Source organism: Echinops telfairi, unplaced genomic scaffold, assembly GCF_000313985.2.
Source record: "Echinops telfairi isolate 266 unplaced genomic scaffold, ASM31398v2 ScPeMD7_6;HRSCAF=24_0, whole genome shotgun sequence".
Taxonomy (NCBI): Eukaryota; Metazoa; Chordata; class Mammalia; order Afrosoricida; family Tenrecidae; genus Echinops; species Echinops telfairi.
In genome coordinates this window covers 13729874-13755615 of record NW_022103902.1, presented here as the reverse complement: position 1 = coordinate 13755615, position 25742 = coordinate 13729874, and the positions used below count along the sequence as shown (strand labels likewise).

At 45.7% G+C, this 25742-nt stretch overlaps 2 protein-coding genes across 4 annotated transcripts; one reads left to right on the top strand and one right to left on the bottom strand.

The window, feature by feature from the left end:
* Nucleotides 1-330: 330 nt before the first annotated feature.
* On the bottom strand, nucleotides 331-25618 carry LOC101648170 (60S ribosomal protein L32-like). The gene is made up of 3 exons (XM_045286162.1): nucleotides 23482-25618; nucleotides 11616-11681; nucleotides 331-509 (listed from the first exon to the last, which is right to left on the bottom strand). The coding sequence occupies exon 1, from the start codon at nucleotides 25616-25618 to the stop codon at nucleotides 25211-25213; it is 408 nt and encodes a 135-aa protein (XP_045142097.1). The 3' UTR covers nucleotides 331-509; nucleotides 11616-11681; nucleotides 23482-25210.
* NEPRO (nucleolus and neural progenitor protein) lies at nucleotides 9052-23208 on the top strand. Of its 3 annotated transcripts, none has more exons than XM_004706402.2 (9): nucleotides 9052-9146; nucleotides 11399-11553; nucleotides 13798-13877; nucleotides 14430-14561; nucleotides 15321-15398; nucleotides 16676-17037; nucleotides 17332-17393; nucleotides 19148-19410; nucleotides 22364-23208. In XM_004706402.2, exons 2-9 carry the CDS (start codon nucleotides 11518-11520, stop codon nucleotides 22800-22802), a joined length of 1452 nt encoding a protein of 483 aa, XP_004706459.2. In that variant the 5' UTR covers nucleotides 9052-9146; nucleotides 11399-11517; the 3' UTR covers nucleotides 22803-23208. The 3 variants fall into 3 exon arrangements, with proteins under 3 accessions (XP_004706459.2, XP_030740303.2, XP_045142095.1); XM_045286160.1 differs by lacking the exon at nucleotides 9052-9146 and adding an exon at nucleotides 9458-9518; XM_030884443.2 differs by lacking the exons at nucleotides 14430-14561; nucleotides 15321-15398.
* Nucleotides 25619-25742: the final 124 nt, after the last annotated feature.

The following is a 25742-nucleotide window of genomic DNA, read 5'->3' as shown; positions in this document are numbered from 1 at the left end:
GGCTTCCTCCAGCGGAGCGGTGGGTGGTTTCGAAGTGTCGACCTTGTGGATTGCAGCCACCACTACACCCCAGGGGGTCCGGATGCTCTGCAAAAGCCTTGTTAAAAATGCCAGGACGCTGAGCGGTAGGAAGAGTTAACCCCGCCCAGCTGCCCTTGCGAAAGGCTGGTGGTCGGAGCCCGCTCACAGGGGTGTCAATCTGCTTCCACAGGCAGGTATGTGAGCCCGCAGAGCATAGAGAACGGACCCCACAGCGACTGGTCTGGGTGTCACGGCTTGTTAAGTTATAGGAAACGGTGAACCTAACCGGAAACCGCTTTACTAAATTGACACATTTGGAATAGTTGCTTTATTAGCGTCTGATCATGGGGGAACTGTCACCCATCGTGGGGTCTTTTCGGCCGTGGGGGCCACGGATAACAGAACGGTGAAAGGGGAAAGCTGGCAGGGCCTCGGGTGCTGTAGGAGCCCTCTTGGGCTGGGCCTTCACTCCAGGTGGGCTCTCTTGGCTGCGGGAGGTTAAAAAACAAAGGACAGGCTCACTGCCGTGGTCAGGGTAGAACTGAGCCTGTGACTTTGAGACTGTAACTGGCTCCCACCCCCACCCCCCACCCCAGAACCGTTTTATTAGGAGTTAATCCAGACACAGTACCATTCCATCGTTCAATCACATCAAGCAGTATTGTACCATTGCTACCAAATTCAGTTTCAAAACATTCTCTTCCTTCTTGAACTCCTTGATATCAGCACCCCCATCCTTACTCCCTGAGTTAGTTAGTTGTGCCAACCTGGCTGATAAACACATGTGGGGGTAATTGAAGGGCAGAGCGATAAATGGCTCTGTGAGCATCACCGTTTGCTGTTTGAGTTTTGGATCTCTTGCTTTGTGATGGTCGCACCACGGTGCAGCTGCTTTAGCCAGTTCCCTGCTTCAGCTGACAAGGCTCACTTCCTGCAAGACATCCCTGAGGAGAAGCCACATGGACCTACCCCGATGCAGGCCTGGGTGCTGGAGCAGCCGCGTGGAAACCCCTGCCAGTGGTGAGATGCTTAGCTTTCCTCCTGCAGTCAGTATCATTGTCTGTTTTGTGAGATGGAGGAGAACTTTGTGGATTGGTGTTGGACATATGGGTTAATGTTGGACTTGTGTGCTTGGGCAGCACTGGGTAGGGAGTTTCTGTGGATGTTTCTCTAATGTACCCAGACTAACTCACTCCCCATCTCCCTAGAGGGACCTGGCTAAGGCAGCTGTACAGTGGCCCGACCATCACAAAGCAAGAGACCCGAGAAATAGAAAAGCGAGGCAAATGGAGCCATTTATCCCCTCCCCTCCCCCCGCCCCCGCCCTTCAATTAACCCTAGTGTTTATCAGCCAGGCTGACACAATAAACCTTAACTATCACACATGGCTTCCATTTTAGAGCTCAAATCAGGTTTCTAGCCCCCCTGGCATAACACTTTTATAGGCTGATATTTATTTAATACCCACAGTTGTTATGCTCACTTAGCCAGGGTACAGTATGAGGCAATTCTAGTCTGTCCTATATTCACTGCGAACCAGTCCACTTCAGGGACACAGAAATCTCCCAAGACAAAACTTTCTGGCACATCTCCTGCCCTCTAGTGGCCCATACTTTGTATAACGTCCCGCTGATAAATGCAGTTTGTAGAATCCTCCTTCCAGCCACCACTGAGCAAAGTATAGAAGAAGCCTCATCTATACTCCAAGTACTCCATCTTTCTCCTGTGGTGAGTTCAAGGAAACCTTTTTTCCCTACCATCACAGAAAATCCAGGCTTTGGATAGGGTTGGAGCAGGGGCGGATCACCCAATAAACAAGGTAAACGTGGGCTTGCTTGTCCTATTTTGATTGGTATGTAGAGAATTTTCACATGTGGTTTTATCATATCATTATGGTTTTCTACAAATTAGTCAGTAAGCCTATGCTGACCTTGTTTACTTGGTAATCCTTGATTGGATTGGAGCCAAAGGATGATAATGGAATGGGTCGATAAAGTATTTACTTATGTCTGTATGTGGACAGCGTGACAAGTATACCTATAAGCACACACACACACACCTGTGTCATCTTAAGACTGGCATGCACTATTTTGGCTTGGCAATAAATTTTATCTCATTAAAATAACAACACATTTATTTTTAAATGAAAAATACAAATAATATTATGCTACAGCTGGGAAAATTACTGTTGCTAATACTTGGTTTAGAGCAGTGGTTCTCAACCTTCCTAATTCTGCGACCCTTTCATACAGTTCCTCATGTTGTGGTGACCCCCAACCATAAAATTATTTTTGTTGCTACTTCACTGTAATTTTGCTACTGTGATGAATCGGGCAAACCCTGTGAAAGGGTCGTTTGACCCCCAAAGGGGTCACAACCCACAGGTTGAGAACCGCTGGTTTAGACCCATCTAGATAATTTTCTTTCAATAAGTGGGTGTATATTTTTCCCCCATGGGATTCCACTGTAAATAGTTTTTAAATTGATTTTTAAAAGCCCTTAAGTTTCTGATAAAAGCTCACATTCATATGTATTTTATAACAGGTGGTTTCCAAACCCTTGGTAGGAAATGTCATGTGAGCCACCTCTAGGGGTCTGGGCCTGTTTCCCCAGACACCCTCAGCCACTGTAATTGGTTTTGTATATTTGACTTCTGTGTAAGATTTCTAAGTGAAAAAGGAATTCCACTGCTGGGATGTTAAAAAGCCACAGACTCACTGCACTGATATACAACCCAAACCAACCCAACCCCACCCCACACTCCCATCAAGTCGATGCACAACGACCTGACAGTTCCGGGTAGAACTGCCCTGTGAGTTTCTGAGACAAGAATCCTTCATGGGAGTAGAGAGCCCCGTTGTCCTCCTGAGGAGCGGCTGGTGGTTGTGAACTGCTGACTTTGCCATTAGCAGCCCACGGCATAACCACTACGCCACCAGGGTTCATGATGGAGACACAAAGGTAAGTAAAAAAGTATTGCTACAAAATCATAGGAATCTCTTCTTTTTTTAATTAAAAGATCATTTTATTGGGGCTCTAGGAACCCCCATAAACAAGAATATACAAGTGCAAAGCTATCAATTCTCACCATATTCATTCAGTGGTTCTCAACCTTTAGGGGTCGAACGACCCTTTCACAAGGGTCACCGATTCATAAAAGTAGCAAAATTAGTTATGAAGTAGCAGTGAAAATAATTTTATGGTTAGGGGGTGTCACTATAACATGAGGAACTGTATGAAAGGGTCGTGGCATTAGGAAGGTTGGAACCACTGATTTCCAGGTCTATATATTCCTGAAGGCAGTGTTCCCACTTCTGTGACACCCCTCAGGGAATTGGTGCTGTTTTATACTATGTCAAAATGGTGCTGTTTTATACTATACTTTGACGACTTTCTTAAGGGACTCAAATTGTGCTCCTTTTAAGTGCTCTTTGAGTTTGAGGAACGAAAAGATGTCTGAAAGGGCACGACAGGGCTGTAGGGTGGAGGAGCTAAGGGTTTCCCATGAGATGATTGTCGGACCGCCCTCCCTCGGCTCAAAGAATGAGCAGGCGCACTGTTAGGATGGAATCAAATGCTTCAGTGCAACAGCCCTGCCCTTTTTCTCACCAAAGCCGGGTTCGATGTTCCAAAACCTCCTAATAAGCCTCCATGATAGTCCTGTGTCCTTGGAGGAAATCTATCAAGATCAGTCCTTTGGAGTGAAAACAAACAAAAAACAGTTGCCGTAATCTGCTGAGTTGATCTGTGCCTCGAGTTTACACAGCAGATCCCCTCAGACAGCACTGTTTCAATTGAAATTGGTTTTGGAGGGACTCTAATGAGACTAAGACAAGTGTCTGAGGAGGATAATTTGTCTACAACCATCCATTAATTGGCCGATGCTTAAACAAGTGTTGTTTGGGATAAACTTGTCCATGTAAGAACTGAATTCTCAAAGCAGTCCTTGTGGCTTACCATTGCAGTTGTTTTCATTCTCCGGGATTCCTGCAAGGTAAAAGCACAGCTACATCGTTTACACGGTCACGTGGGACTCCATAGATTGTGCTCTATTTGATAGCATCTTACTACGGTTTCTAAGAGCCCCTGGGGGGTTACTCACTGGTAGCTGAGAGATTGCTGGTTTGAGCCTGTTGAGGTGCCTTGGAAGATGGGCCTGGTGATCTGCTTTTAACTGACCCGAGCCTTGAAAGCCCTATACAGCACAGTTCAGTTGGCTAGGTAGCAATCTACCAGTTGTTTTTGGTATGGGTAAGTGCTGCCAGTGCTTCATCAGTTTGTTGAAACATTCTGATTGGTGCTCTAGCAATTCCTGGATCCTGGTTTGGCTAATGCCTTCAATGCAGCTTGGACTTCTTCCTTTAATACTATCGGTTCTTGATGGAATGCTATCTTATTTTGATGCTTCTTGCATCATTTGATATTTTACACATCGAATCTTAATTTGTCAACTTGAGGCATGAAGTTTTTCTTCATTTCTTTTAGCTTTCTATATGCTGAGCACACCCTTTCTTTTTGGCTTTCTAATTTGTCTATTTTTCTAATGGAATCCCTAACCTAATTTGTCTATTTTACTAATGGAATCTAACCTAGACTCCTTACCTCCAGACTCATCTCACTCAAATTGGTTCTCCAGAATGTCCTTCGGATACAAAGATTGCCATGCCTTAAGACTCCATCTCCATCTACAGCAAGGGTACCCCAACCCAGCTGCCCTCAAAATGAGCTTTTATAAAACACAGATTAGAACCCTGCTCAGATTTATCAAATAACCATGTCCAAAGGGGGCCTGATAATCTGCATCTTCACAAAGCTACCCAGGTAATCCTGGTATCAGCTAAGTTGCAGATGACTAGCCTTGAGGATGGAATCCAAATTCTGTCCATGATTCGACCCCTCACCTGATTCCGAGTTTTATGCAAGAGCAGTAATATCTTGCCAGGGATAGTGATTCTGCAAACCCATACTGTTTTAACACCTCTCTGCCAAGAATATGCTTGTTTCCTGGCCTGTTTGGGAAATGCCCAAACCCCCTATTCAAGCATGATCTAGCCTTTCACTCAGCCAGTAAATATTTCTTGAAGGTTTACAACATTCCAGGCTCTGAGTTAAGCATCAACCAACCATGGCCAGTGAGATGTATCAGTAAGAGTTCTGGTGGCGCAGTGGTTAAGTGCCTGGCTAACTGAACCGTCATGGCTCAAACTCATCCAGCAGCTCTGGGGGAGAAAGAAGTGGCCCTGCTTCCATAAAGGTTACAGCCTTGGAAGCCCTGTGGGGCATCTCAGCCCAAAGAGTTGCTATGAGTTGATCTGACTTGATAGCAGCGGGTTTGGTTTTGATTTAAAGGCACAGTATAGGAGCTGTAGTACCACCTTCCATATGTTTGCATGCTATTGGGGGATAAACACATACATAATACAACTCATGATGTAACTGCTGTGAGGCCAACAGGGGATTATGGTAATGCAGAAGGGAAGGGGAGAGTTATATATTAGGCGAGTGTGTTAAGCAGAGTTCTCTAGAGAAACAAAAACAGGACGCTTATAATTATATCTATCTATCTATTTACAGAGAGGAGGAATATAACAGCTAATTCATCCACAGAGCAGTATAGAGGGTTCAATTCAACTCACTTCTGTGGAACTGTTAATATACTACAAGTCCTTCAACTCATGTGGGCTGCCAGGTCCAAGGTCAAGGAAGCAGAGAGTGGAGTCCTCCCTCCAGCAAGGCAAGCAATCCACCCACAGGCAGCAAGCAGAAGGGTGGGTCAGCAACAGTCAGTAGCTCAGGATGGGATATAGAACACAAGCAATCCAAGACAACAGGATCCACCAGCCTTAAACTCAAGCAATAAACACACCAGCAGCATGGCCAAACAGGTCTTGAAGGAGCCTCAAGCTATAGCAACACAATCCATGGGTTGGCCTGGCCCACAGGTAGTGTACCTCACAGGTTGAGGAAGAGAACTAGCTAAAGCAGCAATACAATCCTATGTGCTCTGATCACCAGAAAGCAAGAGTGAGGGGGGCAGTCCTTGCACAACCACTTATCTCTTTGCCCTCTAATCATATGGCAACCTGATTAATCCCATATGTTCCTATTGGCCAGGTTGGCACAATAAACCTAATTATCATAGGGAGTGTGGATAGGATACTTATGAAAAATTACCAAGAAAATGACCCCCAAAATGGAGATTGTGTTTCAGGGGGGTGATGTTTCAGGTAGAGAAAGAGAGATGTGCAAAAATGAATTCATTATGGCAAGTGTTTTAAGGAAGTAATGATGTATTATCAGACTCATGGTGACACCTTGTGTTACCGGGTAGAGCTAGTCTTTAAGGACGACCACCAGGACTTTCTTCCAGTGCTGCTGAGTGGGTTCAAACGGCTAACTTTTAGATACACCTTCAGGTTAAGCTAGATGCACTGGAGAAAAGGTGTGAAAGACACGCCTGACCTCCTCCAGCTGCCCAACAGAGAATCCAACTCAGCTGCCCAAGGATGATTCCTATTAGGCAGAAGAGGTCAGGCATGCCTCCACGCTTCAACCTTCATCCAATTCTTCTACGTCTCTGCTGGGCTGAATCTATTGCAATGGCCACAGAGAACTCACACATATTGTGATTATGAAGGTTTATTACAGAAGTTAACGGGTTACAAGTCAGGAGTAGATTTGTTAAAAGATACAGGGTTTTTTTGGAAGTGCTTTTGAGGCAGGGACAAAGAAACCCGTGGAATGTGACAAGGGCCTGGACCTTCAACACCCACCCCACCCCACATTCTACTTCTGTAACCCACTTGCTATCTGCTGGCCAGCCCTCCCCACCCCCAGCCCTGTGAATCCACTTCCCTTCCTTATAAAATGCTCCTGGACATGGAAGTTGGGGCTCAGTCTCAAGATAAGAATCCACTGAGGCACTGTCCTCACAATAAAGTCCTTCTTTTTGCTATACCCCACCTGCCACTGGCAACTCCTGCAGTGACTCTGGAAACAGCTCTTCTCAGCCTTGCTGCAGGCACACCTCTGGCTGGGCTTCAGTTCCTCAGCTGGGCATTTTATATGATTCCTGCCCGGTTCTGACAAGTGTGACAAGGCTTCTTTAGTTCTGCAGTTGGCACTTACTATCCTCCTCCCTGGGCCGGGAAACCTGCCCTCTGTGTCACTCAGCCACCTCTGCTTCTCAGCTCAGTCTCTGCTCAGCTTGTGGCTCTTTTTCTTTGATGGTTGAGGGATTCTCTATTCTTCTAAGATGCCTTTATACCCAGTGGAGTGGCACAACTGACCAATCCCCACATGAACTCTCGACACCTTGTCTGCATGTTCCCAACCGTCTTTTGGTGGGAGTTACAAAAACTATGGATCAAAAGGTCACACCAAGTAATTCAATTGTGCCAAGGTCCAATAAGTAGTAAAAGTAAGTGTGAATACTTCTAAGAGTACATACAAGTTAGGTACTATGCTAAAGCACTTTACATGTATTGACTCATATAATCTTTCTAACAACGCGGTGAGGCAGATGATGCTGTGATTTTCACTTTCCTTTTGCCCATGAGGAAACTTAAGTTCTAGAAAGGTGACACTTCTCTTGCTAGATCACACAGCTTGTGGGTGACAGAGTCAAAATTGGAACCTCACCAAAATTCAAGTGCTGAAGGCAATGCATCAAGGTGGGTAGGGGCCCTCGGCTGGAGACAAGTCAACTATTTTTGAGTTAAATGAGGCAGGCGAGGAGCGGCGGGGCTTGGGATAGCATTTCCTCTTTCACACTGATCAGGAGGGCGGGTGATGGAGTCACACAGCTTCAAGCGTATTTGATGCGATTGTGCTCTTACTGTCATTCTAGACTTGGAGGGGCTGTCTTTGACTGGCTCCGACGAAGTCGCTGTTTCCTTTCGTCCCAGTTTACAGTTTGCCTAAGCCTCCTTTCCTTCATTTCCTCCTTCCCCCTCGAGTCTAAGGCGGAGTTGGAGGTGCATGCACTAATGCAACTCTGGCTTCAGTGTAAAATTCTTCAGAGCAGTCTCAAACTTAGCTTTGCCCGAGAATTATATATGTAGAAACTTAAAGAAGGAAGGAAAGGTGGGAAGGAGGGGGAGAGAAGGAAGGAAGGGAAAGAGGGAGGGAGGGAGGAAGGAAAGTGGAATCCTCATTCGATTCCATTAAACAGTCCCAAAGCACTCCCCTGGGGTTGGGGTCCCTGACAGGTACAAATGGCGTTTGTAACTCCATTACTAGTTGAAAAACGGACCCACTTGGAGGCGCCGCCGAGCACGGGCCTATAGAACAGGCAGGTTCTGTCAATTCTGATAGGTGCGGGCTCAAATAACCCTGCGGAGGAAGCATGCTGTCGTCAAGAGTCGGGATTAATTAGAGGGCAACTGACCGCAACCACAACCCTCGTGACTCGGACGCTCAGGCCAGTGGTTTGTAGACCCGTCTTTTCCAGTCCCGTCTGCTAGCAGTTGAATAATGTTAGGCGCCAGATGGTTTCCAAAGAGGCATAGTGGCTTACGCTTTGCACTGATGACTGCAAGGGCAGCAGTTCGAAACCACCAGTTGCTCAGCAAGAGAAAGATGAGGCTTTCTGTTCTCCTCCTACAGCGTTAGTCTGGCCAACTCACAGAGGAATTTACACTCAGACCAATTCCGTCCCAGTCCGGTACCGTAAGTCCAAATCCGGCAGTGGGTGTGGTTTGTGAAGGCGGGCTCCGAACACCCTTTCCTCTTACCCGCCCCCTTCCCACCGACCCCGCCCCTGCATCTTTCCGGAAGCCCCTCCCTCTTACCCGCCCCCTTCCCACCGGCCCCGCCCCTGCATCTTTCCGGAAGCCCCTCCCTCTTACCCGCCCCCTTCCCACCGGCCCCGCCCCTGCATCTTTCCGGAAGCCCCTCCCTCTTACCCGCCCCCTTCCCACCGGCCCCGCCCCTGCCTCGTTACAGGGTGGCTGCCCCTCGCCTCCTCGCCCCATTTCCCCGCCTACTTCCGCCTTTTTCAGTCCCTCCCCCGGCTCTCAAGATGGCGGCCGGGCGCCCGGGGCCAGAGCCGTGGAACCGCGTGAAGATTCCCAGAGCCGGGAGCCGCACCTCAGTGACCGTTCCGGACCCTGGTCCGGCCCTGAGTGAGTTGGGGGCTCCGGCGGGGAAGCGGCGGCCGCAGGGCAGCCTTCCTGGCGGGAGGCGCCCGTGGGCCGGGACTTCCTGAGTCCGTGGGACGCTGGGGCGCGCGCGGTGACGCGGGAGGCGCACGTGGGCCGGGACTTCCTAAGGCCGTGGGGCGCGCGCGATGACGTGAAGCCTTCCGGCGCGGGAGGACACGTGGGCCTGGGGGCGGGACTTCCTGACGCCGTGGGACGCTGGGGCGCGCGCGGTGAGGCGGGGCTGGACAGGCTTCCCCGGTGGGCTCCCTGCTTCGTTGTTCCGGTCCGTTGCTAACTTCTATTCCACTGCCAATGTGAGGCTAAGACTGGGCCGGGCCGGGCCGGACCGGACCGGTGAGGGATAAAAGTCCAGCCCTGCGCTGTGGGGTGGAAGAGGCGCACAAAGTTGGAGGGAAAAGTGCTGCCTGGGAATGTATTCTGGTCACCCGGAACGCTCGCTACGAGTTAATTCCCAACAATGGGCTTAAATCGCAATCTTGTGACCATCTCTTTGGATCTAGTTCTCCCTCCCCGTCAGTGGTGTTGGGAGTGTGTAGTGGTGTCATTTAGGACCAATGTTTGGTAGTTTTGCCTTTGCTAGACTCTGGGATGCTGTAGTTGGTTTGGCAGTGGACTTGAACTTGGCATTTCCCCTTTGCTGGAGTGTGGAGGGAGTTATTTAACCTGCCATGGTTTATCCATTTTCAAGTGGGGACAAAAGTAGGACCCACGTTGTCGGGCTACTTGGAGGAAAGGATTCTTGTTACCGGTGAAGCATATGGAGTACTGCCTGACTTGGGAAAGACGCACTCAAGCCGGAGCCTAATTCTAATACCAAATACTTAGCACCCTTCCTATGAATCCTCTACCAGGGGTCCTCAAACTACGGCCCGCGGGCCACATGCGGCCCACCGAGGACATTTATCCAGCCGGGTGTTTTTTTACTTCAAAATAAGATGTGCAGTGTGCATAGGAATTTTTTCACAGTTTGTTTTTTTTAAACTACAGTTTAAACATTTTGAGGACCCCTGCTTCTAGTCCATCAGCCCGATGTAGTGTTGAGATTCATCTTTTCTCTTTCTCTGTTCGTGACTTTCTTATCAAGATTTACATTAAAACAACAAAAACTTTCTGCTCTCTCCTGGCTACCCCCCAAGACAGAGTTGTGCCTTAAAGGGTTTCCAAGGCCGTAATCTTCAGGAAGCCGACTACCACATGTTTCTCCAGCTCACTTTTGGGTTAGCACAGTGCAGTTTTCACCACCACCACCAGGGTTGGCTGAGAGCCATAGAGGACACGTGAACTCTATGGTAGATTTTTCTAAAGATATTCTTGCCCTGTTTCCCCCAAAATAAGACAGTGTCTTATATTAATTTATGCTCCCAAAGATGTGCTAGGTCTTATTTTCAGGGGATATCTTATTTTTCCATGAAGAATACGGTACACATTTATTCATTGTTTTATTAAAAGAGACTTCACACTGTGGCCAACAGTGAGCTGTGCAGCAGCGCCCACCGCTACAGCCCAGAATCCAGAGTTCGGTAGCTTGGGGGGGGTGGAGGGGGGGGGGCTTATTTTCTGGGAGGTCTTATTTTCGGGGGGATGCCTTATATTTTAGCGAGAGGCAAAAATAAGTAGGCCTTATTTTGGGGGATGTCTTACTTTCCTGGGAACACGGTATCTAACTCAACACCAGGATCCAAGTATTTAGCATGGACTTTTACAAGTATAAGGAGCGCTGAGTTGGAGCCCTAGTGGTGGTGTGGTTACACTTGAGGCTGCTAATGCAAGGTTATCCATCTGAACCCACCAGCCGCTCTGTGGGAGAAAGATGAGGCTTGCTGCGCCCATAAAGGTTTACTGCCTGGAAACACGGGGTGGTAGTACTATAGGATGGCAGTGAGTTTTGTTTTGTTTTTTTAAGAGTGTGAGTGTATCTATTCATGCTATTTACAACCTGCAGGGTGCTAATTGTATACCAAATGACTGCCAAGGTTTCATGTAAAGATGATTAAAATTATGATAAAATGTGATGGAGGAATACTTTCTTGTTTAACAAATGTTATCTCAATGATTGCCTGCCATCATTTACCAATTTCTCATCTTAGAATAATTATGTAAAGTAGAGGCTGATTATGTTATTTCATTCTCATCCTTCCACAGAAGGAAAGATGCTTCTTTTGTGTACTTGCTGTAGAAATATGTACTAAGTCTTATTAAAATCTCTGTGGTAGGCCATTGCGTTTCAGCTGTCACCAAAGAGTGCTGCCTAGTCACCTTGTCACTGAAGAGCCCAGCCCTGGACGCGGAGACAGATGTGTTGTGCGCAATCATTTACAGCAATCACAACAGAATGGGCCACCACAAGCCCTACTTGGCCCTCAAACAGGTGAGGAGAAAGTGTGTATTTAAGTCTGCCACTTACTATTTTGTAGGACATCTCAGACTTACTTATGGTTTACATTCCTTCAGGTCACAATTGCCTGTAGATTTTCATTTTTTCCTGAAAGCATTTCGCTTTAAAAAAAAAAAAAAGAAAGAAAAGGTGATATTAGTTGTTTCTTGGTCTTGTTTCTGGTGGCTAAGTAGCTTTTTGTAACTGAAAAAAAAAATACACAGTAGTTCAGGAGCCCTGCTGGTACAGTGGTTACATGCTCAACGGTAAACCATAAGTTCCACGGTTTGAACCCATCCGCTGCTCCAGGGGAGAAAGAGGAGGCTGTCTGCTTCCTTGAAGATTTACAGCCTTGAAAACCCAATGGGGCAGGTCCTATAGGGCCCATATTCGTCTGTCTTGACTCACTTGTTTGTTTTTTCCAGGGCACAAATGTATGATAATTTGAGCAAATGGTAGCCATTGGGAAGTAGTTTCCCGAGCACAGTCAAGATCCTGAAACCATAACAAACGGGTGGTGACTTTACTGTGGGATCCATAGACTATTAGGTTATGTAAGTGGCGGTATAAAGTGGGTTTATCCACAGGGAGTCATGTGTCCACACACACTAGTCATCTCTAGCAGAAGGAAAGCCCTGTCAATATAGTGACTTTGCATATGCCTTCTGTGGCTTCTCTCATGTCAGTAAACACCAGTGGAATCCTAACTAATGTAGCTCTGGTGGGACGGCCTTTAGCCAGAAAGGAGACAAGTGACAGTTGAGGATTTGTACAGCTCAGAAACCATATGAATACAGTGAAAGTGGCACTGCGTATGCATGTAGTGACTGGCAGTGCCTCCAGTGTTCCACAAAGCTCATAGGTTCCACTTTGATGCACCAATTATACAGGAGGGCTGAAAACAGTGCCTACTTCCATTGTGAATATGGTGTGTATCCTGTGGGAAATCATGAATACAGAGACTGGGAAAGTGTGATTCATCCTGTGTGTGTATATACATTGATATCAAGACCAATCTGATTTTGCATTTGATCTTCCTTTTGACCCTTGTTAATGTAGTTTTAGTCTTAAAAAGTGGAGAGATACTCTGACCACAGACCAGGAATGTGAATGGCCTTGCCGTCATGCAGAATGCATTAGAAAGTGGATTGTTGCAGATGCAGTTAGGTTAAAGTATAGCCCTTTATCTTTTGAGCTCCTTTATGACACATTTTAAATCTATTGCAGTTTTTAATATTCCTCTTCGACTGAGCTTTATCTCTTTTAATTTGTTACTGATGTTTAAAAATATATATTTCCTATAAATGAAGCCCATGATGCCTTATTGTAGTAATGCTGGATCATATAGGATTTCAGTTTCTGGTTGCTAAGTATCGCCATATCGTTTTCCACAGTATCGATTTACAAGTCACCAGCATTATATACGAGTTCCAATCCCTCCAGATCCTCTTCAGCATTTGATTTTTGTTTCTTTGATTTGGGCTGGCATTATGGGTGTAAAGTGTTCTCTCATTGTGGTTTTAATTCACATCTCCCTGTAGGCTAATGATCATGAGCATTTTTTCATGTATTTGTTAATCGTTTGTACTTCATTTTGAGTGAACTACCTGTTCATATCTTTTTTCCCATTTCTTGATTGGGGCTTCTGATATTTTCTTATTGATATGTTTTAGAGTTCCATATATTTTTGTAGTTAGCCCTTTGTCCGATGTGTCATTGGTAAAAATTGTTTCCCATCTCTGGGCTCTCGTTTCATTCTGATAGTCATTTGATGTGCATAAGTGATGTCATTTCAGCAAGTCCAAATCGTCCTTCTTGTCTTTGCTGACTGTGCCTCCTCCATTATGCTTGGTAGTCTGTGCATGCCCTGCAATCGGGTTGTACTGTGGTGTACAGTGTCTCTATGGGTTGTTGCCACCAAACAGTTCTGTCTTGGAAGAAATATGACCAGGTTGCTCCTTAAAGGAAAAGGTGGCAATGCTCGTCTTACATAATTTGGATATATTGTGTTATGTGTCGTGATAAATTAATAAACACTATGCCATTTCTTTCAAAAAAAAATAAAGTGGGTTTATGAAATATTTAATACACATAATTGGGCCCCTTCGAACAGAGCTTTGAGTTTCTTCCCTCCGGGTGGAGAATGAGTTGAGGATCTGGGTCTCTGCCTTCTCAGTGACATTTGTAACCCCATTTGCATTATATACATATGAACGTGTGCCGTGCTTGCTCCTTCAGGTTGAGCAGTGTTTAAAACGTTTGAAAACCATGGATTTGGAGGGCTCAATTGAAGATCTCTCGGCGGTGTTCTATTCCAGGTAAGTGATCTGGTTGCCTTGTGAAGTGGTAGGCAGGGAACTTGATGTCTTGTGATCTCCCTTTAGACTTTTGTCTCTCTGGGTTGAATGTAACCCATTCTACCTCTGCTAGCCCAGGTCCTTTTTTCAGGAAGGCCACTTGGTACTTGGGGAAATAATACCCATCCACTGGCCTATGCCAGAGACTGGAGAGGCATTGAAATCTCAGCCTCAGTGGACTACAGTGAAACCCCAAGTGGGTTGTTGTTGAGCATACCCATCACATATTGAGAGCCCTGTGGCATCGAGTTGGGCTGCTAACCACAAGGTCAGCAGTTGGACAACCAGCCACTCCAAGGGAGAAAGACAGGGCTTTCACCTCCCACAAAGAGTTACAGCCTCAGACACTCACAGGGACAGTTGTACCCTGCCCTAGAAGATCACTGTGAATCAGAATTGACTCTGAGTTTTTGAGAGATTGCAAACTGATTTTAAAGCAAGTCTGCATTTGAAAAGTGATACACAAACACATTGCATTTCAAGATGAAGTAATACATTTCTGTTCTTGTCAAGTGAACATCAACCTGTCATTGCCAAAGACTGTGTCATCCCCAGCCAGCCAGTGGTGGAAGTGGTGTTGATGAAGGTGTTGGGAGCCTGTAAGTTGTTACTTCGCTTGCTGGACTGTTGTTGCAAGACATTCCTGTATCCTTGAATCCATTTGAGTGTCTTCATCTGACCGGGAATTGTCTGGGTATATTTATTACTATTTCTGTTTGAAGGTAGAAGTTTGTGGGAGATAGTGCCTTTGGTTAATTCTTGAAAGTTAGCTTCTTGGCTGCCTCTTTCCAAGAATTGTCCGTCCAGCCCAGTGTTTCTCAAACTGGGCAGTGCTGCCCCCTGGGGCACTGGAATGATTGGGATTGGGGCTGGGAAGCTTCGAAAGCAGATGCCTACACAATCCTGGACTGGTTACACGTTGAGCTGCTAACTACGAGGTCAGCGATTCAAAACCACCAGTGGCTCTATGGGAGAGAGATGAGGTTTTCTACCTCCATTAAAATGTTACCAACTCAGGAACTCAGACAGTTCTTCATTATGAGTCAGAATTGACTTGATAGTAGTGCGGTGTGGATTATAGTATACATGTTTTTAATTGCCTCGGAGTGCTGAGTAATTTTTCTGAAAAGGGCATGGGGAGGCCAAATAAGTGGGACCCTAAGAGCATTAGTAGTTTGAAATGATTACTCTTAGAACCGAAACCGTAGAAACCTAACAGAAATGTTATAACGGGAGAGCTGGTAGAACAAATATTACTAAATGTCTGTTACTGAATGTAGAGCTCGTCTAAGGCTTTAATACCGCCAGAACATTTCGTTTGTTTCCAGTGTGTTCTTTCGTAAACAAAGCTTATAGAACAGAATTACTTGGGTTTTGTTTGCTGACCTTCACTCAGTTCTCCAGCCTGACTGTGAAACATCTGGGTTTGCAAGAGTTCATTATTCTAAACCTTGTGATGGTGGCGCTGGTGAGCAGGTTATGGTATGTACACGTCCTTCAGATCCTTCGTTCCTTCTCAGCCCTCTTCCTCCGTCCGCCTCGGCTTCTCGTGAGTCGTTTTCAAGGAGGACGCAATGTCAGTGAGCCTACAGCGTTCCTGGCTGGCTGTGCATGTGGTGATTTCGGCCGTGAGGTTTCGGGTTGACTTTCTGCATATGCTTTCCCATCTTTCCTTCCCCTGCACACCACTCCTCTGGAGCCTTGTTTAGTTGATGCCAAGAAGACTCGAAAACTAAACAGACCTTCCCTTGCATGCTCTCTATCTTCTGACCCTGATTGGATGGATCATTGGACTCAGAATCTGCCCATATTTTGTAATGAGACCTGTGTGAGGCCATTGAGGTAGGATGAGAAGTTGATTTACCAGGGAGAAAACGGCAGGGGCAGGAGGAGGATAAATGACAGTTCTGCTTTTGGAGAATCAGCTGGCATATTTCCTTTTTGGAGAATTCTTTTTAATTGTGGGAAATACCCGTGTGGCAACATGTGCCATCTCTTTACATGCACAGTTTAGTGACATTAGTGCAATTTAACCATTACTCTAACCTGTCCCCAGCTCAGTGCCCCCTACACATTTGAGGCCTCTTTTCACCTTTTGGGAGACCTTGTGGTGTAGTTGAGCTGCAGCCGCAAGGCCAGCAGTTCGAAACCGTCAGCAACTCCTTGAGAGAGAGTGCTCTCCACTCCTGTAAAAAGTTACAGTCCTGAAGCTCACAGGGCAGGTCTCCCCTGCTCCATAGGGCCTGCTATGAGTCAGCCTGGCCTCAGTGGCAGTGAGTGTTTCTTCAGACAGCTTGCTTTTTATTCTGCTTATTTGTAACCTAATGTAACAATATTATCTAATCACGTGTTAATGTCAAACCTTCATCCTTTTCTAAAGTTCCATCTATTTAATTTAAAAAATTTTTACATGCATGTAAGAAATTCAGAAGTATAGAATGTGCAGAACCTGAAAATTGTCAGGAATCTCAGCCCACACAGATAACATAACCACACGTATGATTTTGACGTGCATGTGTTGGACCATTTCTTTGTGTAGTACTTTTCCCCCACTTTTGAAAAATTTCACTAAGATTTTATACTTGGAGGTTTTTTTTGGGCTAAACAAATATGTCATTTTACAGATTCATATTGCAGTACTTTCTAGCTATATGTAAAAGCAGGAGTAGTGGGCACTGATTTTCAGCTTGGAACCTGTTATGGCGACATTGTAAATGGTAATTGCTGGCTAATTGAGAACCACTTCTTTCTTTCTCTAGGGTTCTCTATAAAGGGGTTTTAAAAAGGCTCGTGTCTTTGTACGAGCCATTGCTTGGACTGCTGCAAGAAATCTCCCGGATTCAACCAATGCCTTACTTTCAGGATTTCACCTTTCCTCCCAATATTGCAGACTTTTTAGGACAACCGTATTTTGACGTCTTTCAGGGGGCAAAGCCCACACCGTTTGCAGCTAAAGGTGTAACTAGATTGCTGAATAGATTATTTCTAACAAAAGAGCAATCCCCATTACCCACTGCAGAAGCCTTACTTAGAATTACGAAAAACGTTACACCAATGAAGAGCAATATAGAACATTCTGTGGACCTTGGGCAGCCAGTGAAGAATAAGCAAGTCTTCAAAGGTAATTTGCTTTGACCTGCACACATACTCTGATAGGAGCTATTGACCTGCCCGTGTGATCCTGCGCGGTAGGGAGAGTCAGCACCCCCTCACTGGTAGCCCACAGCGATGCTCTTTGGAGAGGTACGAGTACCTGCTGTCTCTGAGTATTTAAAGTAGTTTCTTTGGGTCTGGGTTTTTTTTCCAGTTCTTTGCTTTGTTGGTTTCCCTTTCATCGTCATTGTCAAAAAATGTTTATATGAATTTGGAAGCAGCCTTCCTAAATTTTTGTATTTGGGGTCTTTTCCATCTACAGAAGAACCGTCAGCATCTGATGTGAGAGCCTTCTGCACACAGCTGAAACGGAACGCTCCTCAGGTTGGTCTGGCTTATTTTAAGAGCTTATTCCTTTGTAGTGTGGATGTCAGACCTGTGAAAGAACCCAACACAAAGCAAATCCACTGCTGTTGGGTTGATTTGGACTCATGGTGGCCCTGTAAGACAGTCGACCTGCCCCTGTGAGTTTCATAAGGCTGTAAATCTTGACGAGTAGAAAGCCCCATCTTTCTGCGTGAAGCGGCTAGTGGGCTTGAACTGCTGACCTTGTAGTGTAACCCGCTAGGCCTTCAGGGCTCCACTTGTCACTTACTTATGATAGGATTTGAATCCTTTTTAGTCCTTGCTCTGAGCCGAGTGTCTTCTTAGTCCTCAGTGTATAGTTCTGAATGAGCATAGGTGATGTTTCATGGGATTTTAATGGGTCCAGTGAATAAAATACCTTCAGACACATTTTAGAAAAATTTCTCTAGAACTTGAAAGTGGCCCCTGGGGACCTAGTGGAAGTGTAGCTTGCACTCCAACTGAAGTGTATGGGCTTTGCCGTCACCCAGAAACGGGTGAGGCCTCACTTCGGCTTGTCCTAACTGGGTAACCCTGTACACGTCCCTGGGCTTCTCTCAACCTCTTTCCTAATTACAGCATGTACTCTGTAGGGCTGTGCCAGTTAGAAGGCACACCACGTGTTCAGCACTGAGTGGAGTAGGAGCACTTAATTGTTTTTAGAGAGCAGCAGTGTCATCATGAGACTTCTAGTCCGTTTTCCCTGTTGGAGTTTTGGAGTGAACATGATTTCTCTCATTACTTAGAATCTGTAAATTGTGTTTGTCCGGACCTAAGAGGGACGTCAGTGTCACACCTTTTCATTGGACACATGCTCAACTTCTGCTACCCTCAAAATCTATCTTCGCCAAACCTTTTATTCGAGTTTCCTTTATGGGTTATGTCATCCTTTCTATTTTTGAATTCTTAGGCATATTTAATAAGCCAGGGTACTTTGATGAACTCCTTCTAGCATATCCTGTTTAACTTGTATAGTAGCTGATACTTATGCTTATATTTCTCAGAAAAGGCCATGAGGTAGTTATTGCTGTTTCCATATTGCTGGTGAGGAAACTAAGGCATTGAAAGATCAAGAAACTTCCTCAGCCCACCGGTAGTCTGGCCTCATCGTCTCTGTTCTGTATCATCACACCAGGCTCAACCATGGAATCCTCAGTTGTCTGCCTCAAGAGAACTGTGCCTCTTCGTGACCTCTGAAACTTGTGTCACCCGTCACCTGGCCATCTGCTCCTCGGTCAGCTGGTTTTGAAGCTGACTGACCAGCTCTCTTTTCTTTATGACTAATCATAACCACATTTTTATTAGCACTAATAGCTCACTTTCTGATTGAGCAAATCTCTTTTCCTATCACCAAATGTTAACTTGATCGACCTCATCTATGCTCTACGTTTTTGGGGGAGCTGAACAATTTGCAAGAAGGCAAGCTAGCTAAGGAGGCTAAACCACTTATATTAAATCTGTATAAAATTGAATTAATTTGCAGCGGGGCCTTTCCTAATAAACAGGGAAGACAACAGACAAAAACAAAACTTGTGTCGAAAAAGTGGAATGAAACGAAATCTTTTAAGACAAAGAGACACATAAGTGAGTTGAAGAAGGCTGTTTACTAAGTTCTGTCTTGTAAACATTGCCTGTTTTCTGGCTTTGCTAGTCAGAGTGTGGCGTTTCCTCTCGCTCTATGTTCACACGTTACCGTCATGTTCGAAATAGTCTTCTCACCCTTCGTGTTTCAGGAGACCAGCTTTGAGTGGACACGTCCTCAGGCCAACTTAAAGGGCACCAGGCATTCTTCGCAGAAAGTGACGGGCTCAGGTCCCTGTGCCACACGGTTGGTGCAAAGCCTCCAAGAGGCTGAGACTTTCGGGCAACTTTGCGAAGAAATCCAGATGGCGGTTGTGTGGTGCAGGAGCAACAAACTCAGAGCTCAGGCCACCTTTCTGGGCAACAAACTTCTCAAAAGTAACCGGCTGAAACATGTGGAGGCTCAAGGTTACAGGTAGGTAGACCACAATGGCTGAATTCCTATGCTTTTTCTTTCGTCATTGAGACAGACATATACACCCCGGCCAGCTTTCTGTAAAACAGGATGTCTGCCCAGCAGCCGCAGGACGGCTAAGGGTGGGGTCTACCCTAACTGGAGTCCTTTTAGGTTTTGTTAGGAGGTCAAAGGTGCCCATCATAGTGAAGAAGAAAGTGAACGCAGGTCATTGGATTATCACTCATAATCCTCACCGTTCCATCTGTTTATTCCGAAAACATCAGGAATGTCTAGTGTGCTGGGAAGACCTGTTATAGTCCTCCCAAGGCTCCTGCTGTGAGTCTCAGGGCAGCTGGATACAGGGCGCTGCTTCCTGTGAGGGCTTATGCCAGCCCACCTGCCAGGACTGAGGCCAACAGTAATTCTATCAATTCTTTCCCTGCGATTCTCACATTCCCGGAACTGCATAAAGGTAGGTGGCTGAGCCAGCATTGCATGATGCACCACATGAAGAGAGACTTTAGGGCGCTATCCTTTTTCTTGGAAAAATAGCTAGCTGCCCATGGGGGCATTGTCATTAATGGATGGGTGTACAGACCCTACTGACCTTCAGGGAGGCAGTCATTCTGGCCAGTCTTAGGAAATTACCTTGTGCGTCCACCCTCATTTCTGGACGACAGATATAGGTATCATACATCTGCTCAGGGCTTTCTAATGGGTGTTGTCAGTGAGGCACTGTAACTGCCTAAAATCTGTTAAGCTTTCATTTTAAACAGTCTTGGAAAAGACATGCCCGCTTTAGAAGAACATCATCTAGGTGGTGAGGGTTTAGAACAAGCTCTGACTGAAAATCAGGCAGATGCCGAGTGTTCTGTAGAGACGCACTACTTGGGTAGCTTTCTGTTCAATATTGGGCTTGTTCAGTATTGACTGTTCAATACTGTCAGCATGGGGTGAGGCCGAGGGTAGAATGATTAACGATAATGGGGAAGGTTAACAAATGTGTTTACTTGGGTAAACCATTTTCCTGTACCCCTTGAAAAAGAGTTCTTTCATGCAGCGCAGTAATACATTTCATCACGTTTATAGTACATTTTGCAGCTGACGTGATGTCCACACTAAGTCGGAGGGGTAGCAGAACTACATTTTCTAGATGGAGAGGATCTAGAACTCAGTTCAGGACCTGCTGCTTTTTAAAAAATTCCATCTGTTTACATTCAGCTGCAAGATACCATATATACTTGAGTATAAGCTGAGGCACCTACTTTTACAAAATACTGGGGGGCTTTTCCAACATAAAAAACTCAGCTTATACTCAAGTATACACAGTACTTAAAACTTTCCAAGTGAGGTTGTGATTTACATTATAATGGTAAAGTGGGGAGTGTGGAGGGGCTGGGAGTCCTGGTGCAATGCTAGCCTTCCAGTCTGCTGATTCCATGGGGGGAGGCAGCCTGTGAGGTGTGCCATCCCAGGGCACCTGGCCAGATGCAAAACACCTAGAACTGTCAGATGCTCAAGCGCTGAATTTCCAAATGTGAAGATAGCCTTCTGTTGCCCTAATTCTGGCTGTCAGCCTGTCAGTTTCTTGGGGCAAGCCCTGCCTTCTTTCACCTGTTCATTTTTATCAGCCACCTGCCACAACACCAAATTAGTAGAGAGAGATTCCACCATCTGTGAAACCTTGGGCTGGATTCCTGCTATGCAGAGGTGCTGAGCGAGTCCATTGCTCGGCCTCCTTCCTAGGCCGTTGTAGTTGCCTTCTTTATGTTGGTGGCACACTGGGACTCTGCAAAGAGAATGATGTTGAAGCTCCTATTCCCAGGTTCCTCATGGTGATTGGGGATTGTGTACAGGCCTCTTGTTCTGGGCCAGCAGGGCAGGTCCAACTCCTAGCCACACTGTCCAGCGCGGCGCCCTCCTACATTCTGCTAGAGCCTCCCATCTTGCTGAAGGCCCCTCTTTTTCTCTGCCTTCTACTGCACCAAGGCGTCCCGATGGCACTGTGAGGTGAGTGTTGGACTGCCAGCCCCAAGGTTCAAGCCCACTGGCTGCTCTGTGGGAGAAAGCTGAGGGCATCTGCCCCTGTAAAGATTCAGTCTTGGAAAGCCATAGAGGATTGCTATGAGTTGGCATTGACTGTTACTCTGCTTTACCAAGCATGATCCTAGCAACAAGTCTTAACATCCTTGTTTGTACGAAGTATTCTCGCTGTACTTAGGATAGATTAGTTGTTTCTTCCGGCAGCCCAATTATGGTATGCCAACACCGTAATTCAAACGCATCGATTCCTCTGTGGTCGTCCGTCTTTACTGTCCAGTTTTCACATGCATGTGAGGGGACTGTAAAAAGTACCATGGCCTGCGTCAGGTACACCTAGTCCTCAAAGTGCTACGTTTTTAAGCACTTTGAAGCTTGGTCTTTCAACATTTTAAAGGGGCCCTTTGTAGCAGATCTGTCCAGTGCAGCACATGGTTTGATTTCTTGACTGTTGCTTCCAAGGGCGTTGATCGTGGCTCTGAGTCAAACCAAATCCTTTTCCTTTGTCCAGTTGTGAGGATTTCTCTTCTCTTTATGTTGTGGTGTGATCACTACTGAAGGCTATACTCTGGTCTTCAAGTCCTCCGATTACAGCACGCGAGGTTGTGTCATCAGCACTTGTTAGTCAGTGAGTCTCCATACAGTCCAGCTTCCCCGGGTATTGTTCAGCACACAGAGCAAAAGGACACAATGCTGACGCATACCTTTGAGCTTTTCCTGTTAGAACTGCCGCTGGGTGAATGGACAGGTTCCACCTGAACACAATCAGTGTCCTGTGTAGTGTTATCCATAATTTGTTATAATCCAGTCATAGGACTTGAACATAAATTGTGTGCTTTTCTGTTCAGTTGGTAGAATTAGAAAGGAGACAAAAGAGCTTGAGAATGTTTTCATGCATCTTAGACTCGTTTTTCATTTATCTCCTTTCAAGCTTGCCAAAGAAATTAGAGTGCATAAAGACATCTATTTGCAACTGCTTGCTTCGTGGCTCAGGTAACAAAACTTCAAAGCATCACCTGAGACCGAGGAGATCCCAGAGTCAGTTTTTACAGAGACAAAGGAAACCAGAGAGCACTGCAGCAGTCTCCTGCAGGGACTCAGAAGGGGCCACAGGCACCAGCGTGAAACAAAGACTCTCACACCTCGCAGCCAACACAGCTGAGCTGTACCCTCACAATATGCAACTCTTAGTCAACAAAGCTCCAACGCTTGGTGGAACTAAGAAGAAACAAAATGACGGGAATCTTCCAGGAAGCACTGAAAGTAAAATGGGCTCCCGGACAGTGACCCAAGTGGACAGACATAATACATCAGGAGCTATGAAGGAGAGAGACGACATTGATGACATTTTTGCTTTAATGGGCGTTTAGATGCTTATTGCCTTTCCGCTGAGAGCTGGAAGTAGCGCATGGACTGAGAGGAGCTGCGGCAGAGCAACGCTGCACGGGTTTGCGGTTCATCATTTAATGAATAAATAGTTATTGGCTTCACCTATAAGCCAGGGACCACAATAAAAAATTAGATGCCGTTCCTTGACAGGCTGGTCAGTCCTGGAAAACCAGGGAATGAAGACTCTGAATAAATAAGTTTACAGAAACCTGACGAGGGTTGGGTGAGTGAGGACTAGGGAAGGTGCACAGGAAATAGCTCCTTCCTTCCTGGCTCAGTTGCAGGTTTATCCACCTTGGCATTTCAAGGCTTCCTGCTTCTGATGTTTTTGCTTTGTTTCTATCTGCTGCTCTGGTGGTGTAGTGGTTCTAAGTTGGGCTGGTAACTGCAAGGTCAGCAGTTCGAAACGACCAGTCACTCTGGGAGAAAAACAGCCTTTCTACTACTCCCTTAAAGAGTTATGACTTGGAAACTCACAGGGGCAGTTCTACCCTGTCCTAGAGAGGGTGGCTATGAGTTGGCATTGACCCAGTGATGAGAGGTTTTTTTGGTTTGGTGGGTATATTTATTAAATAAAAAAAATCTAAGTATAAAACCATTGTTCCTTGACATATCTGCATATATGAAGCAGCTTCAAAAATGCATAAAAAATTCCATCACCTTTTACCTCCTTGTCCAGTCCTTCCCCAGAGAACTTGGCACTCGTCTGTTTACACCATGTCAGAAAGGCAGGTGGCATCCTTGGAGGGCTCAGCGCAGATGGCTTCCAAATGTTCTGGCTTTAGGGCAGGAAAAGAAGGGTGAAGGGGTGAGGTCACTTGAGGTTATAGTGTGGATGGGCTGAGGTTTCCCAACAAAATTCTTACAGGGCAGGCAGCCTTTGCTGCCCTGAGAATAAGGCACACTGTCAATAAAAAATGTTCTTCAGTTGAACCTAACTGGCATTTTTCTCACCAATGCAATTTCCAGTTCTCAGAATTTAAGCCCCCGTGTGTCCTTGGGGAAAATCTAATCCCTTGGTAATCCCCAAATAGTTTCTAGAGCCCGAGCTGACCTTTCTGCTTCGCAATTCAGATTCCCTCAGGCCAGCTTTTGAAGTTCTCCAAAAGGTTTTTACTGTATTGGGTTGCTGATGGTTCATTCCAAACTAAACTTTTCTTCAAAAAGGATGGCTTGGCTCTAGCTCTGTTGGCTGGCAAACCAAGCTCCCCAGATTAAGTGCACCCCACTCTGCCAATAAGCCTCCTGCCCAGACACTCGGCCTGGACCCTGCCTCTTCTGTCTTAGGCTCCCGGGGCGGCTGCTGCCGCTGCCCCCCACCTCTGGCTCGCTCTTGATGGTTGTGAGAGATTCCTTTCACTAGAGAACATGTTCCTTCCTCCATGGCAGGATTTTTTTGTGTGACTAATTTACCTGTGAATTGTTACATTGTTTTCTAAATTTGCCAATGTCCACTGAGAAAGAGAGGGCTTTCTACTCCAATACTTAGTCTCAGAAACTCGGGGCAGTTCTGCCCTGTCCTATAGGGTTGCTGTGAGTCTCCACCGACTCAATGACCTTGAGTTTGGTTTTGGGTTTCTTCATGTATATTCCCTGATGTAATGCCATATTAAGCGACCCTGATGGCACTGTGGGTTAGGTGTTGGGCTGCCAGTGCAAGATCAGTAGTTTAAACCCAACAGTTACTCCAAGGGAGAAAGATGAGACTGTCAGTTCCTCTAAAAATTTGCGATGTCGGGACCCCTTTTTAGGGTCACTGAGTTGGAATCAGTTTGGTGGCATATGGTGCGTATCCTAATGCCATTTCAGTCTTCACGTAGGGGGTTACAAATAGGGCTCAAAGAAACCAAGTAATTTGCCTGCTATCCAGTGTACAACCATTAGAATGAAAAACAATTCTGGTCTTATCATCTTGAATCCCATTTCTGCCTTCAAAGATGAATGATTTTAGACATTTTTCCAACATAGACTGAATTGAAACTTTCCAAGAACAATTAAAAAAAAATAAATCCATATAGACTCAAGAAACAAGTAACCGGCCACCAGTGGACCTTAACCAAAAAGCCCTTTAACTGAACCTATTTTAATATTTAAGAAATATATATGAGGTCTTTTTGAAAAAAGAAAAACAAAAAACCCCCCACAACGGTCCAATAAATAACATGGCAGAATCTTTTCTACACAGTAGTAATTGGTTTTCCTTTTATGGATTTCTGTATAGTCTTGTCAGCCTGTTAGTAAAAACAGCTAGAAGCTTTCTAATGAATGAGCAGCACAATTCAGTTATTTGTAAACTTGTTTCTCAGACACACATTCCTTCTTTGAAAAACAGATTTTTTTTTTCATTTATGGTTTTATTTAGCACAAATAAAACTCACAAATGGGCCCTCTACTCATTTTCTTCGCTGTGCAGCCTGGCGTTGGGATGGGTGACTCTGATGGCCAGCTGGGCTGCTCTTTCTACAATGGCTTTGCGATTCTTGGAGGAAACGTGGTGAGCAGTCTCTGCACAGTAAGACTTGTTGCACATCAGCAGCACTTCCAGCTCCTTGACATTGTGGACCAGGAACTTGCGGAAGCCACTGGGCAGCATGTGTTTGTTTTTCTTGTTGCTCCCGTAATCAATGTTGGGCTTCAAGATCTGGCCTTTGAATCTTCTCCGCACCCTGTTGTCAATGCCTCTGGGCTTGCGCCAGTTGCGCTTAATCTTGACATAGCGGTCGGATTGGTGCCAGATGAACTTCTTGGTCCTCTTTTTTACAATTTTAGGCTTCATCAAGGGTCTGAGGGCAGCCATGATGCCAGTGGGAGACGAATGCCTCTGTAGGCAGCGCCGAAGAAAAGATGAAAAACATGGATTTTTAACACTGAATCAATCCTGCAAGTTCTAGAAACATAATATTTAAAACATTGAAGTTATT